We start from the raw sequence: 12,094 nt of genomic DNA on the forward strand, positions 1-12,094 counted from the left end.
ACTATGTGGGTCAAGACGTTTACTCTGATTGATTAGTTGCCAAGCTTGAGATTAGAGGAAATACTGACGCAGACAGTGAGCTTAGTCAACTTTCAGGATAGCATTGCAGAAGTACTTTTAGTACTGACAGAAACTTGTGGCTTATTGACGTTTCAAAATTATATTTAGTAATGACAGAGACTTCTAGCGTACGCACAGATCAGTATTAAAACTATTTCTGTCAAAGCTCTGGAATTAAGCGCATTTAAAGATTCTAAAATGATTTGTGTGCCTCCAAATAGAGGTCGCTTATCATAGATTATTTTTTCTTTACGTAAGTGTTATTTGCTATTTTTGAACAGAACATACGCTAACAGTGTTAGGTATTGCATGTATTTTAGTCGATAAGCTAGGAGGTCTTCTAAATGGAGGTAAAGTTTGTTTGTTTTTGATGTTTTCTTTTTTTCGGGGGGGGGGGGGTTCTATGAATTCTTCAAATGATAAAACTTCTCCTAGGCGGCATGGCTTAGTGGTTAAGGCGCTCGATCAGCAATCTCAGGGGCGCAGGTTCCAATCCCCGTCATCGAACATGCTTGCCCTTTCAGCCATTAGGGAGTTATATTGTGACGGTGAATCCCACTATTCGTTGGTAAAAGGGTAACCCAAAAGTTGGTGGTGCTGACAAGCTGCCTTCTCTCTAGTCTATAACTGCTAAATTAGTGACGGCTAGCGCAGATAGCCCTCTTCTACAAGAAATTCAAACCAAACCAATCTCCTTTTGGGATTACGTCCGACAATGTCATTAACAGCAAGGATACCCAACTGACAAACGAATTCATTATAAGTTTTATATGTAATAACAGTATACTTAATTAGCTATGCTCATCACCAGGTTGATTTTTATTTTTGTTCTAATTTGCTCTAATCAGGGGTCTATATTAATTACCGACATCCTTCATGTCTAATATTTTCCGAAACAACAGTCATGCATTCTTAGAGATCACTTTGTTATTGATCAATCCAATAGTCTCAACGAGGAAAACCCAGAACCCTTCATGCATTGAACAGAATACTAGCCTACTAGTTACGGGCTGTGTCAAAGAATTTCTAACCTTCACTTTCAAGTATCGTATGGTGTAATTAGGAAAAGCCGAAGATGGAGACTCAGAAGGACATTATAGAACCAGAAGGCACTGGTAACATCAGTAAATTAATTCTGTTCTACCTTTTGAATGCCGTTGACTGTGCATTCGTTTAGTTTTCACTAAAACAACAACAAAAACAATCAGAGGAGTTGACAGTTTTAGATCAAGTTTTAACCACTTTAAGGCTTAACTAGCTCTTTACTGAGTAAATAATAATGATAAATTAAGTTAACGCTTTGTTGAAAATGCACTTTCATTTAAGTTAATGTAACAAATATGATTGGATATGTTTCACAGTTCGTATTATCAGTTCGCAGCGATCTTCTCGTTTATGTAAATAAGATATTGGGTGTAGACGTGAGTGTGGATTGACGTCTCGAAGTAGAAAAAAGTTTGTTAACTCTAGCTACTGTGAATACACTTTGTTTAAGTGATTGATGTTAGGAACTTAATGAGTAGAATATATTAGTGATTGTATCGTTTCATTAAATATTGAAATGCGATTCTTTCATTATTTTTTTTATTTCAAATAATTGCACCTTTTACTGTAATGATTCATACACGAGCTATATTAAAACGTTTCTATCGTATTGCCAGTTCATCACCGTGATTTTGAATTCTGCCTTGTTAAATATCGTTTTCTTTTTATACAGATATTTTATTTTCGATCGTTTGTTACCAAGTTATGTACCAGCAATGAATGTTTTTAATTAAACACTAATTAAGTATTCAAACACTAATTCTGTATCCGAATGCTGATCTGGTGTCCAAACACTGATCCTGCATCCAAACAGTAATCTTGTATCCAAACACTTATCTGGTAATCAAACACTAATCTAGTATCTAAACATTAATCTGGTAATCAAATACTAATCTAGTATCCAAACACTAATACGGTATTTAAACTAATCCCATATCCAAACACTAATCTGGTATATAAGTACTAACCTGGTATTCAAACACTAATTTGGTATATAAGTACTAAACTGGTATCCAAACACTAATCTAGTATCTTAAAACCAATCTGGTTTCCAAACACTAATCTAATATATTAACACTAATTTGGTATATAAGTACTAACCTGGTATCCAAACACTAATCTAGTATCTTAACACCAATCTGGTTTCCAAACACTAAACTAATATATTAACACTAATCTGGTATATAAGTACTAACCTGGTATTCAAACATTAATTTAGTATATAAGTACTAACATGGTATCCAAACACTAATCTAGTATCTTAACACCAATCTGGTTTCCAAACACTAATCTAATATATTAACACTAATCTGGTATCCAAAGTGTATGTTATTTGAGTGAGACAAGGAATCACGAATACCGCAAATTCTTAAACTTTCAGTAAATGTTTTGTTTTTGTGAATAGCATGTTGTATTAAAAATATTTTAAGGATTCAATTAGCACATCAATTTCTTATCGAAAATCTTTTCATATTCTAACAAGTTTTCAAATAATTTTGTCATGTTACACCTTAACATTCAGATGTCATTACAAACAGTTAGAAAGAGGTTTGGTTTGAATTATATTTTCCTTCCGGATAAGCTTTACAGGTTCTGTTTCACTTTTTGTATTTTTTGTTGTTGTTGGTTTTGTCTAAATTCGAGTGCAGTGTATCCATGAAATCTCCATTTGTGTGTCACACAGTGCAGATTGCCGGATCTACTTAATTGTGTGTTTATGTTTTACGGTAGAGGTCGCGAGGTCAATACTTACCATCTGTAAGTTTTTGTCAGTAGAGGTCGCTGGATCTAGCCAATTAATACACGTGTCTCACAGTAGAGGTCGTCGGATTTACTCAATGTGTATTTGTGTCGCATGATAGGGGTCGCGGGGTCTTCTCAACTTGTATGCGTTTCTCTCAATAGAAGTCGCTGGATCTAATCAATTAGTGCATGTATTTCACATTAGAGGTCGTCGGATTTACTCCACTTGTGTGTCTGTGTCTTACGGTAGAAGTCGTCGCGTCCAGTCAGCTTGTATGTACGTGTCTAACAATAAAGGTAGTCGTGCCTATCGAGTCGTTAACTTGTCAATTTATGTAACTTGTTAAGTAAGTACCGAGTAAACCAGCTAAGTTGGGAAAAATCTTTGGGTATTATATGTCGACAAAATTCATGAAGAGTACCAACTTCTTAAAAATGTGATATGTTTTAGAAATAAATAAACAAGTATTTAGCTGGTCTATAAATTTTAAAAAAATGTAACGAGCAGCTTGCTTACGAAACCCTAATTAATGGTACAAAATAGTCTTACTCTGCTGGTGCCTGATTTCTAAAACGTGACCCTTGGGTGTGGATATATGAATTAATCGACACACACACACACATATTGTAAAAAATAAGAGTTGTACTAATTTTAGATTCTAAACTGCTAACTTTTCTTTTATATTTAATAAACACTCGAAAAACATAAAATTATTACAAATAAAGCACAAAATAAAACCATATAATGTGTTATACTAACACATTTTATTATAGATACAATGTTTTTTATATTTAACCTTATCTAAGAATTTGTACCGGACATGGCCAAATGATTAACGTTTCGGGCTGTAGATTGGTAGGTCCAACTTTGGAGCGAGGATGCTCTGTACTTTCATCTATGTGTGTGTTATAAACCTTAAGGTGGAGAGTGTTGCTGAAAAGCTTACTTCCCCCTCTGGTCTGTAGTTCATAAGCAGAGACAGTTATGTCTAAACCCTATTGGGTCTTTTATCAGGCCATTTGGTACATGTGGACATAAGACGCCGCTCAAGGTGATCATACCAAACTCTCATGCGCAATAAATCAAATCATAAACCATTTCTAAAAAATATTCAGTGTAGTTACCTAACCTACCACTACGTGTCTCTGAGTAGATTCTAGTTGCTTCTGATGAATTAAGAGGAGAGTGGCATAAAACTCTCTATTATATCAGTAAACACAGGCTAGTGAAGGTGATAAGCCAAATGTACCTCTCAGTTTTGGAATACTGGCCCACGGTATGTTTGAAAAAAATGTATTTTCAAGCATGGTATATACATATATATCAAGATGGAAATTTACTACTAAATTAACGAAATTGGAATTCAATACCAGTATACTAACAGCATACATGCAGGTATATTTTAAACGTTGATCAGAAAGAAATATAGCTCCACACGAATAACAGAACATATACAAGATATATAGATTTTGATGGCGTAGGCATATACATATTTGCTTTAGAGTAACCAAGAGCTTATCTTATGTAAACTTTGGTAAGCTTACACGTGACTAGTTTAGAAAATTTTATCATATATAAGCCTTGGTAGGCTTACACGTGACTAGTTTAGAAAAGTTTATCATATATATAAACCTTGGTAGGCTTACACGTGACTCATGTAGAGTAACTAAGAGTGTGAGTTACGTAAAATATGGTAGGTTTACATGTGACTTTACACATGACTCTTTTAGAGTAACCAATAGTTTATTTTATGGAAATCTTGGTAGGTTTACACATGACTCCTTTAGAGTCATCAAGAGTTTATTTTATGTAAACCTTGGTAGGCTTCCACATGACTCCTTTAGAGTAATCAAGAGTTTATCTTATGTAAATCTTGGTTGGCTTACATGTGATTAGTTTAGAAGAGTTTATCTTATATAAATTTTGGTAGGCTTACACGTGACTCATTTAGGGTAACTAAGAGTGTGAGTTATGTAAAACATGGTAGGTTTACATGTGTCTTTACACATGACTCTTTCAGAGTAATCAATAGTTTATTTTATGTAAACCTTGGATTCAACGACTGTGATCAATATCTAGTAGGAATAAGACTTAAAAATATGGTGAACAGTTTTACTTGGATCTTCGAGTACGCTGAGTGGTATGTCCGTCATAATCTAGTAATTAGGAAAAACGTTTGGACAGCTGTATCATGGAATCTTACTTTGTAGGTGTTAGATATATTATAATAGTTTAAATATAGATGTGAGAGATACATTACAACTGTGCTTCTAGCAGTTTGAAGGGCAGTTCAGATCATTGAATCTTAATCGTATTCAAACTGAAATATCAGTGATACCTTACAGCTTTACTTTAAAACGTTATTCACCAACATAATAGTTGTAATACATCTTACGCAAAATACGAGAAAATTCCAGGAAGGGGTAATTAAACATATGAATGTGCTCTAGTAGCCAATACTTAGATATTGGAATGACGTCCTGTAGTCAGCGTTTGGACACTGGAACGGTGCTTTGGTAACCAACACTTTGATATTGGAATGGTGCTTTGGTAATCAACACTTTGATATTGGAATGGTGCTCTGCCAACTAATAATTGGACATTGAAACAGTGCTTTGGTAACCAACACTTTGATATATGGAATGGTGCTTTGGTAATCAACACTTTGATATTGGAATGGTGCTCTGCCAACTAATAATTGGACACTGGAACGGTGCTTTGGTAACCAACACTTTGATATATGGAATGGTGCTTTGGTAACCAACACTTTGATATTGGAATGGTGCTCTGCCAACTAATAATTGGACACTGGAACGGTGCTTTGGTAACCAACACTTTGATATATGGAATGGTGCTTTTATAACCAACGCTTTGATATTGAAATGGTGCTCTGCCAACCAATATTGAAACATTGTTTAGCGACCCAATACTTGGGTATTGGAAAGATGCTCATATATATAACATTTCTAAATTGGAATGCTGTGGTAGCCATCACTTGGACACTGGAACATAGCAATGGTAGCCAACAATTGAACAAAGAAACAGTCCTCTGCTAGCTAGCTCTTGGACCCCTGAAGAGCGTTTTGTCATCAGCTCATATATAATTGTTTCGAATGTCAAATATTAAATGTCAAATAGGTGAAAGTTGTTTCAAATGGAAATTCAGAGGGAATACTTATGTCCGTCCTCTTTTTACATCTTCGTAAAATTTAGAAGATGTTAAGAATAAAGAAGATTGAGAAGCAGTGGCTTTTTGTTTTGCTTTTTTATGGAAGAGTAGTTTTTATTTTTGTTTTCAGGGAAGAGTAGTTTTTTTAGGGAAGAGTCTAAAGGCTTGAATAGCATTATAATTTAATTTGTCAATCCGTTTGAATATTAAATATTCGTTTGAATCATTTGTGGTCGCTGAAATTAACCTATTATGCCAAAACCGCTTATAGTTAAGATTTCGAAGAACTAGTAATGTTCAGATTATTAATGCAACTTTTAAAACCTTCTTTAAATTTGCTTAAATGTTATGGCGCTTTCCAATCATTTAAACTCTAATACAGTGATGGCCAAAATGTTTGCGTATGTTGTAACAATTATGATCATTATCATTAATATGGAATACAAATACACTTAGCACTGTCAAACTGAGAAATTCATGTTATACTAAACATCTATATATGTAATTTGTATAATGAGACAAGTTCTGTGGACATCTCGAACGATTTATTATAATAGCAAATAATTTTATCAGACACCTGTAGGAAGACGTGTAATTCAGCATTTCACCTATCACAACAAAACCTTACCAAAACATATATAATGACAAAATATAACATTAAATTATCATAGATAGCGTCTGTAGCCTTATATCCGTTCATATTAAACATTTAATACTTGGTTGGTTCTCCTCTTACACTAATAACCTCCACGAGGCAACGTGGCATGCTGTCGATGAGGTTATTGATGTAATCCACCGTGCTTTTATCCCAACTTGTCACTAGAAGGCGCTGCAACTCAGCTACAATAGTTGGTTTAGGGTAGTGATTAACAATTTTCCGACTACGTTCTGCCCAACAGTTCTCAATGGAATTACAATCTGGAGACTTTGCTGGCCATGGTAATCTTGTAACGTCCTTCTGGTCGAGATATTCCTGTGTAATACGCGCACTGTTGGCAATGGCATTGTCATACTGGAATACAAAGTTATTGCCAAACCTTGCCCTAGCATATGGCAGAAATATCGTCTCCATGTGACGTCTATAGGAGGCGCTATTAACCTTTATCTGGAGGAAAGAAAGAGTAGTTTTTCACCATAATGAATAGCTGCCCAAACATATACTGCACCACCTCCCATTTGTTCCCTGTGTGAAAGACAGCCTTTCCTTATATATTCTCCAGGCAAACGACAAACACGAATTCTACCATCAACTTTAACAGGCTGGAAACAGGATTCATCTGAAAAGATGACATGTCGCCAGTGTCCTAACTGTAAGTTAGCATGCTGTCTTGCCCAAGTAATATGGTGACGGCGGTAAATTCTGGTTAATATCGGTTTGCAGATAGTTGTTCTTGCAAAATAACCTTGTTTTGTCAGTCTCCTATTCACTGTTCTTCTGATTACCCTGGTATGAACGTGTTCATGCCATTCCAGTCGTAAGGTGTTGCAAGACTTCTTTCGACCTTGACATGTTAACCTGATCAAAACACAGTCATCTCGGGGCAGTAATTTTTTGGCGTTTACCAGTAGACTTTCCTGGAACAACGTTTCCTGTATTCTGGTAACGTTTCAGGATTCTGAATACAGTACACTGAGGGTACCCTACTGTTCTGGCGATGTCCGTTTGCTTCATACCATTTCTGGACAGTCGAACAATTTGACACCATAAAACTTCTGGCACATGACGAAACATGACTCTGCACCAAGTACAGAGTAATTGTCTAAACAAAACGTTGATCTGTTTCGACAAAGAATATACCAAAAGTATACTCTTTTATACTAAATAGATGTGAATGTGTGTTTTGACGAAGAAATGCTCCAAACAACTTATAAAGATCACAATAACAATTCGTACATGTTTGTCCGATCATACGCTACCTTCTCTGTTACTACTCGGGCATTTACTCAATAACTATTCCTTGAAGACAATAACATCAATATAAAACAGTAGGTAAACATTTTAGACAAAACTGTATGTTTTGTTTTTCACAATTAGATGCTTTTTTATAATTTGTTTCATTTTAACCCTATCCCCACCAAATGTTACTTCTTGAAAGGGTAACAAGATTGTTTAACTATGTTTACTATTATGCAGTAGCTAGATAGAGGGACTGGGGAACGTTTAACACAATATTAGTCGCTTTCTGATCAATACAGAGAAATACTGTTACTCAAGTTAGTTTACCGCGGTCTGTGAAACACTAAGTGCTGTTAAAAGTAAGATAATGTTTTGATTAGGCTGAAAAGACCACATTGCAAAAACACCTTCTAGCCCACGTAAATAATTACCTCAATGAAACATTTGTCATTAAATGACAGTATCAGTCGTGTTGTTGTTTCTACAAAACATTGTGTAACAAAATTTAAAAGACAGTGTTTCTACACTCAGTGCTATCGAAATGTCACTCTCCTGCCTCTTAGCGGTTTACCTAGAAGCACTTTAATCTAATGTTAATTCGCAAGAGAAAATAGTTCAAACATCTTTATATGGCTGTAGATGTTTTGGGAAATATTTTAAATAGAATTCCATGTATATATTACAAATAGACATTTATGTATTAATTCTTTGTGTGTTTTACTGATGGAAATCATTTATAAATAGGCTACTAAATATTAAGTTCATTTTTTATATTACCTTCTACCCTGAGTAAAAACATTTGTTTTGGTTGTTTTTTATTTTTTATATAGCAAAGCCACATTAAGCTATTTACAATGTCTAGCGCGAGGAATCGAAAGCTGGATTTTAGCGTTATAAGTCCGTAAACTTACTGCTGATCCACCGGGAGACGAGCAAAAAAAATTGGGAAATTTATAAATGGTCCCAAACTTTCAAGCAATGTACCTTTATTAATTAATTATTATTATTTATTTCCTTGAACTGTATTAATTCAGGGAACTAAGCAGAAAGCAAAAAGAGATAATGAATATACAAAAACGATAAAGACACAAACTATGGCGTTCGATACCTGAGGAGCACATATCACTGAGCAGTCATAATCATCAATTCATGATAATAATTTTTTTATTATTTTAAACGTTTCAACCCAAACCAAGAATTAGGATTGAACGCAACCAGGGATGTTTTTCTCTTCATCCTCACCCGTGAAAATGATTCAGACTGAGCAGTTTTAGTGCTGCGCCTTTAATAAATAAACCAAAGATTAGGAAAAGGTATCCTTATAAGATCGGTACCTGCAGGAATAATAACCACACAGCATTGGGTATACTATTAAGTGTAGGAAGTTTATATGTTTCAGATAAAGGTGAGGGAATACTACTATTATGTGAAGGACTGTTTGTTTGTTTTGAATTTCGCGCAAAGCTACACGAGGGCTATCTACGCTAGCCGTCCCGAATTTAGCAGTGTAAGACTAGAGGGAAAGCAGCTAGTCATCACCACCTACCGACTACTCTTTTATTAACGAATAGTGGGATTGACCGTCACGTTATAACGTTCCCACGGCTGAAAGGGTGAGCATGTTTGGTGTGACGGGGATTCGAACCCGCGACCCACAGATTGCTAGTCGAGCGTCCTAACCACCTGGCCATTCCGGGCCTACGTGAAGGAACTTTATAAATTTGAAAGTTACATTCTCAACAATTATAAACAAAAATTCGTATCCATAGCACTACTAATTTAATGTCTAAATTTAAATACTGTATAACAGTTTCTTTCCATCGGATATTTTTGCAAAGCTACATAAAGGCTAACTGTCCGAAATATTGTACTGCCAGAGTAGAGGGAAGCAAGGTAGTAAAACCACACTATTCGGCTAGGTCATGAGTTGACGGGGGTGCTTCTAGTCTATCAGTTCAGACCAGTTAAATCATCAGAGTATTTATATGTCAAAGTAATGAAGTCTGGATATAAACTAGTCAGACTAGTTAAATCATCACAGTGTTTGTATGACAAATTAATGAAGTCTGGATATAAACTAGTCAGACTAGTTAAATGATCAGAGTATTTGTATGTCAAATTAATGAAATCTGGATATAAACTAGTCAGACTAGTTAAATCATCAAAGTATTTGTATGTTAAATTAATGAAATCTGGATATAAACTAGTCAGACTAGTTAAATCATCAGAGTGTTTGTATGTCAAATTAATGAAGTCTGGATATATTAACTAGTCAGACTAGTTAAAGCATCAAAATATTTATATGTCAAATTAATGAAGTCTGGATATATTAACTAGTCAGACTAGTTAAAGCATCAAAGTATTTATATGTCAAATTAATGAAGTCTGGATATAAACTAGTCAGACTAGTTAAATCATCAAAGTATTTGAATGTTAAATTAATGAACGTCTGGATATAAACTAGTCAGACTAGTTAAATCATCAGTGTATTTATATGTCAAAGTAATGAAGTCTGGATATAAACTAGTCAGACTAATTAAATCATCAGTGTATTTATATGTCAAAGTAATGAAGTCTGGATATAAACTAGTCAGACTAGTTAAATCATCAGAGTATTTATATGTCAAAGTAATGAAGTCTGGATATAAACTAGTCAGACTAATTAAATCATCAGTGTTCCTGTGTTGTTTACACAAAGTTTTTATGTCAAACAAACACATTTTAACAGTCAATATGTATTTCATATAAAACAAATAATGAGGAATTCTATGTTTTGTGCTTCCTGAGAACTCTAGAAGAACACTTCCTTTGTTTTAACCACCACTTTTATAGACTTTGTCCGAGTTTCAAAATGGACGGTATGTCACGAATTCGATCTGATTGCTGCTATATAGCAACCAAATATTCAAAAGCGATTCAGTAACAAGGGAACAGATGTCGAAATGTCGTACAACTTGATATTTTAAATGAATGTGGTTCAATAAGATTATTCTCTAATTAAATTTGATATATATGTACCACTAGATGTCATGCCAAGCTGTCTACAAAAGTTCTGAGGGACGGATAGATGAGCTGATTTCATTGCCAAAAAAGGACGTTAGGAACGGTATCATTCGTTATCATAAGTTATACCACAACTGCACAGGTCATCACGTACGGATTACACCGGTGAAGAGGAAAAGAAGAAGAAAGAAATCCAAGAACAAATGTGGTCGATTTAAAGCTATAGGGAAGAGTGATGATAGTTATAGTAAGTTACTAAGGTTTATCCTTTCTTTTTTTCCCCTTTAGAATACATTTGCATAATCAGTTTGAAACCATCAATCAAAGTTTAGCTGTGAGTGAACTTCTTTTTAACAGGGGTTCTTATCTATTTGCATCAATTATTCAAATTGCTTGAGAACTCTGAGTAATCGCGTGCTATAGACTGGCTTACCCAACTAAAATTGTAAGACAAGGGGTGTTTTAAACCTCACATTGCACACTTGTCCCAATATTGAACTTTGCACATGAAAATACAGGGCTATTGATCCATGGATTAACGATCCGTCCCATTAAGAATCACTCTTCGCATTGTTGGTACGTGGATGCGTACTATCAAATCCCATATTCAAATAGAGTAGCCCAAGAGTTGGCATCGGGTGCTGTTGACTAATTGTTTTCCTTCTAGACTACCAGTTCAATATTTCGTATAGCTAGTACACAGAACCCTTGTGTAGCTTTACATAAATATTAGAAACAAACAGACAAACAGTCTATTTTTCTCTATAACCGCCATTATTAATTAACCTTGTTTTTTACCTTTTGTTTTTCATAATATATGTTTTTGCGTATCCTATCTACTTATAGTTTTTTCTTTAAATGGTGATTGTTAGCGCCATGTTTTATTTTGTACTTTTCATTTTTAATAGAGATTATTGAGTATCTTATGTCACTTATAATTCTTTTAATGGAAGTTGTTGAGTATACCCGATATAAATAACCTGCTATTGTTTATTTGTGATATATGTTGGATATTCTGTTTTTAAAGTATATTTTAATTATATTTTTATAAACTTAAAATAGTAAAAAAATGCCTGTAGCATTGTTCGATTCACAGTAGAAAACTGTCACAGGAAAGACAAAGAACGTAGAAATATAATATATGCTTTGAGTTTAAGTACAATCAAAACATGGGCTG

General features: G+C 34.5%; 1 protein-coding gene across 1 annotated transcript in view; it reads left to right on the forward strand.

Moving 5' to 3' along the window:
- LOC111086844 (fibroblast growth factor 18-like) overlaps positions 1-12,094 on the forward strand; it is a 69,152-nt gene that overhangs the window by 50,580 nt on the left and 6,478 nt on the right. The window contains exon 3 of the mRNA XM_022391378.1: positions 10,939-11,164. Coding sequence (XP_022247086.1) covers positions 10,939-11,164 — 226 coding nt within the window. The remainder of the gene's footprint in view (positions 1-10,938; positions 11,165-12,094) is intronic.

This window comes from Limulus polyphemus, unplaced genomic scaffold (genome assembly GCF_000517525.1).
Source record: "Limulus polyphemus unplaced genomic scaffold, Limulus_polyphemus-2.1.2 Scaffold1481, whole genome shotgun sequence".
Classification (NCBI taxonomy): Eukaryota; Metazoa; Arthropoda; class Merostomata; order Xiphosura; family Limulidae; genus Limulus; species Limulus polyphemus.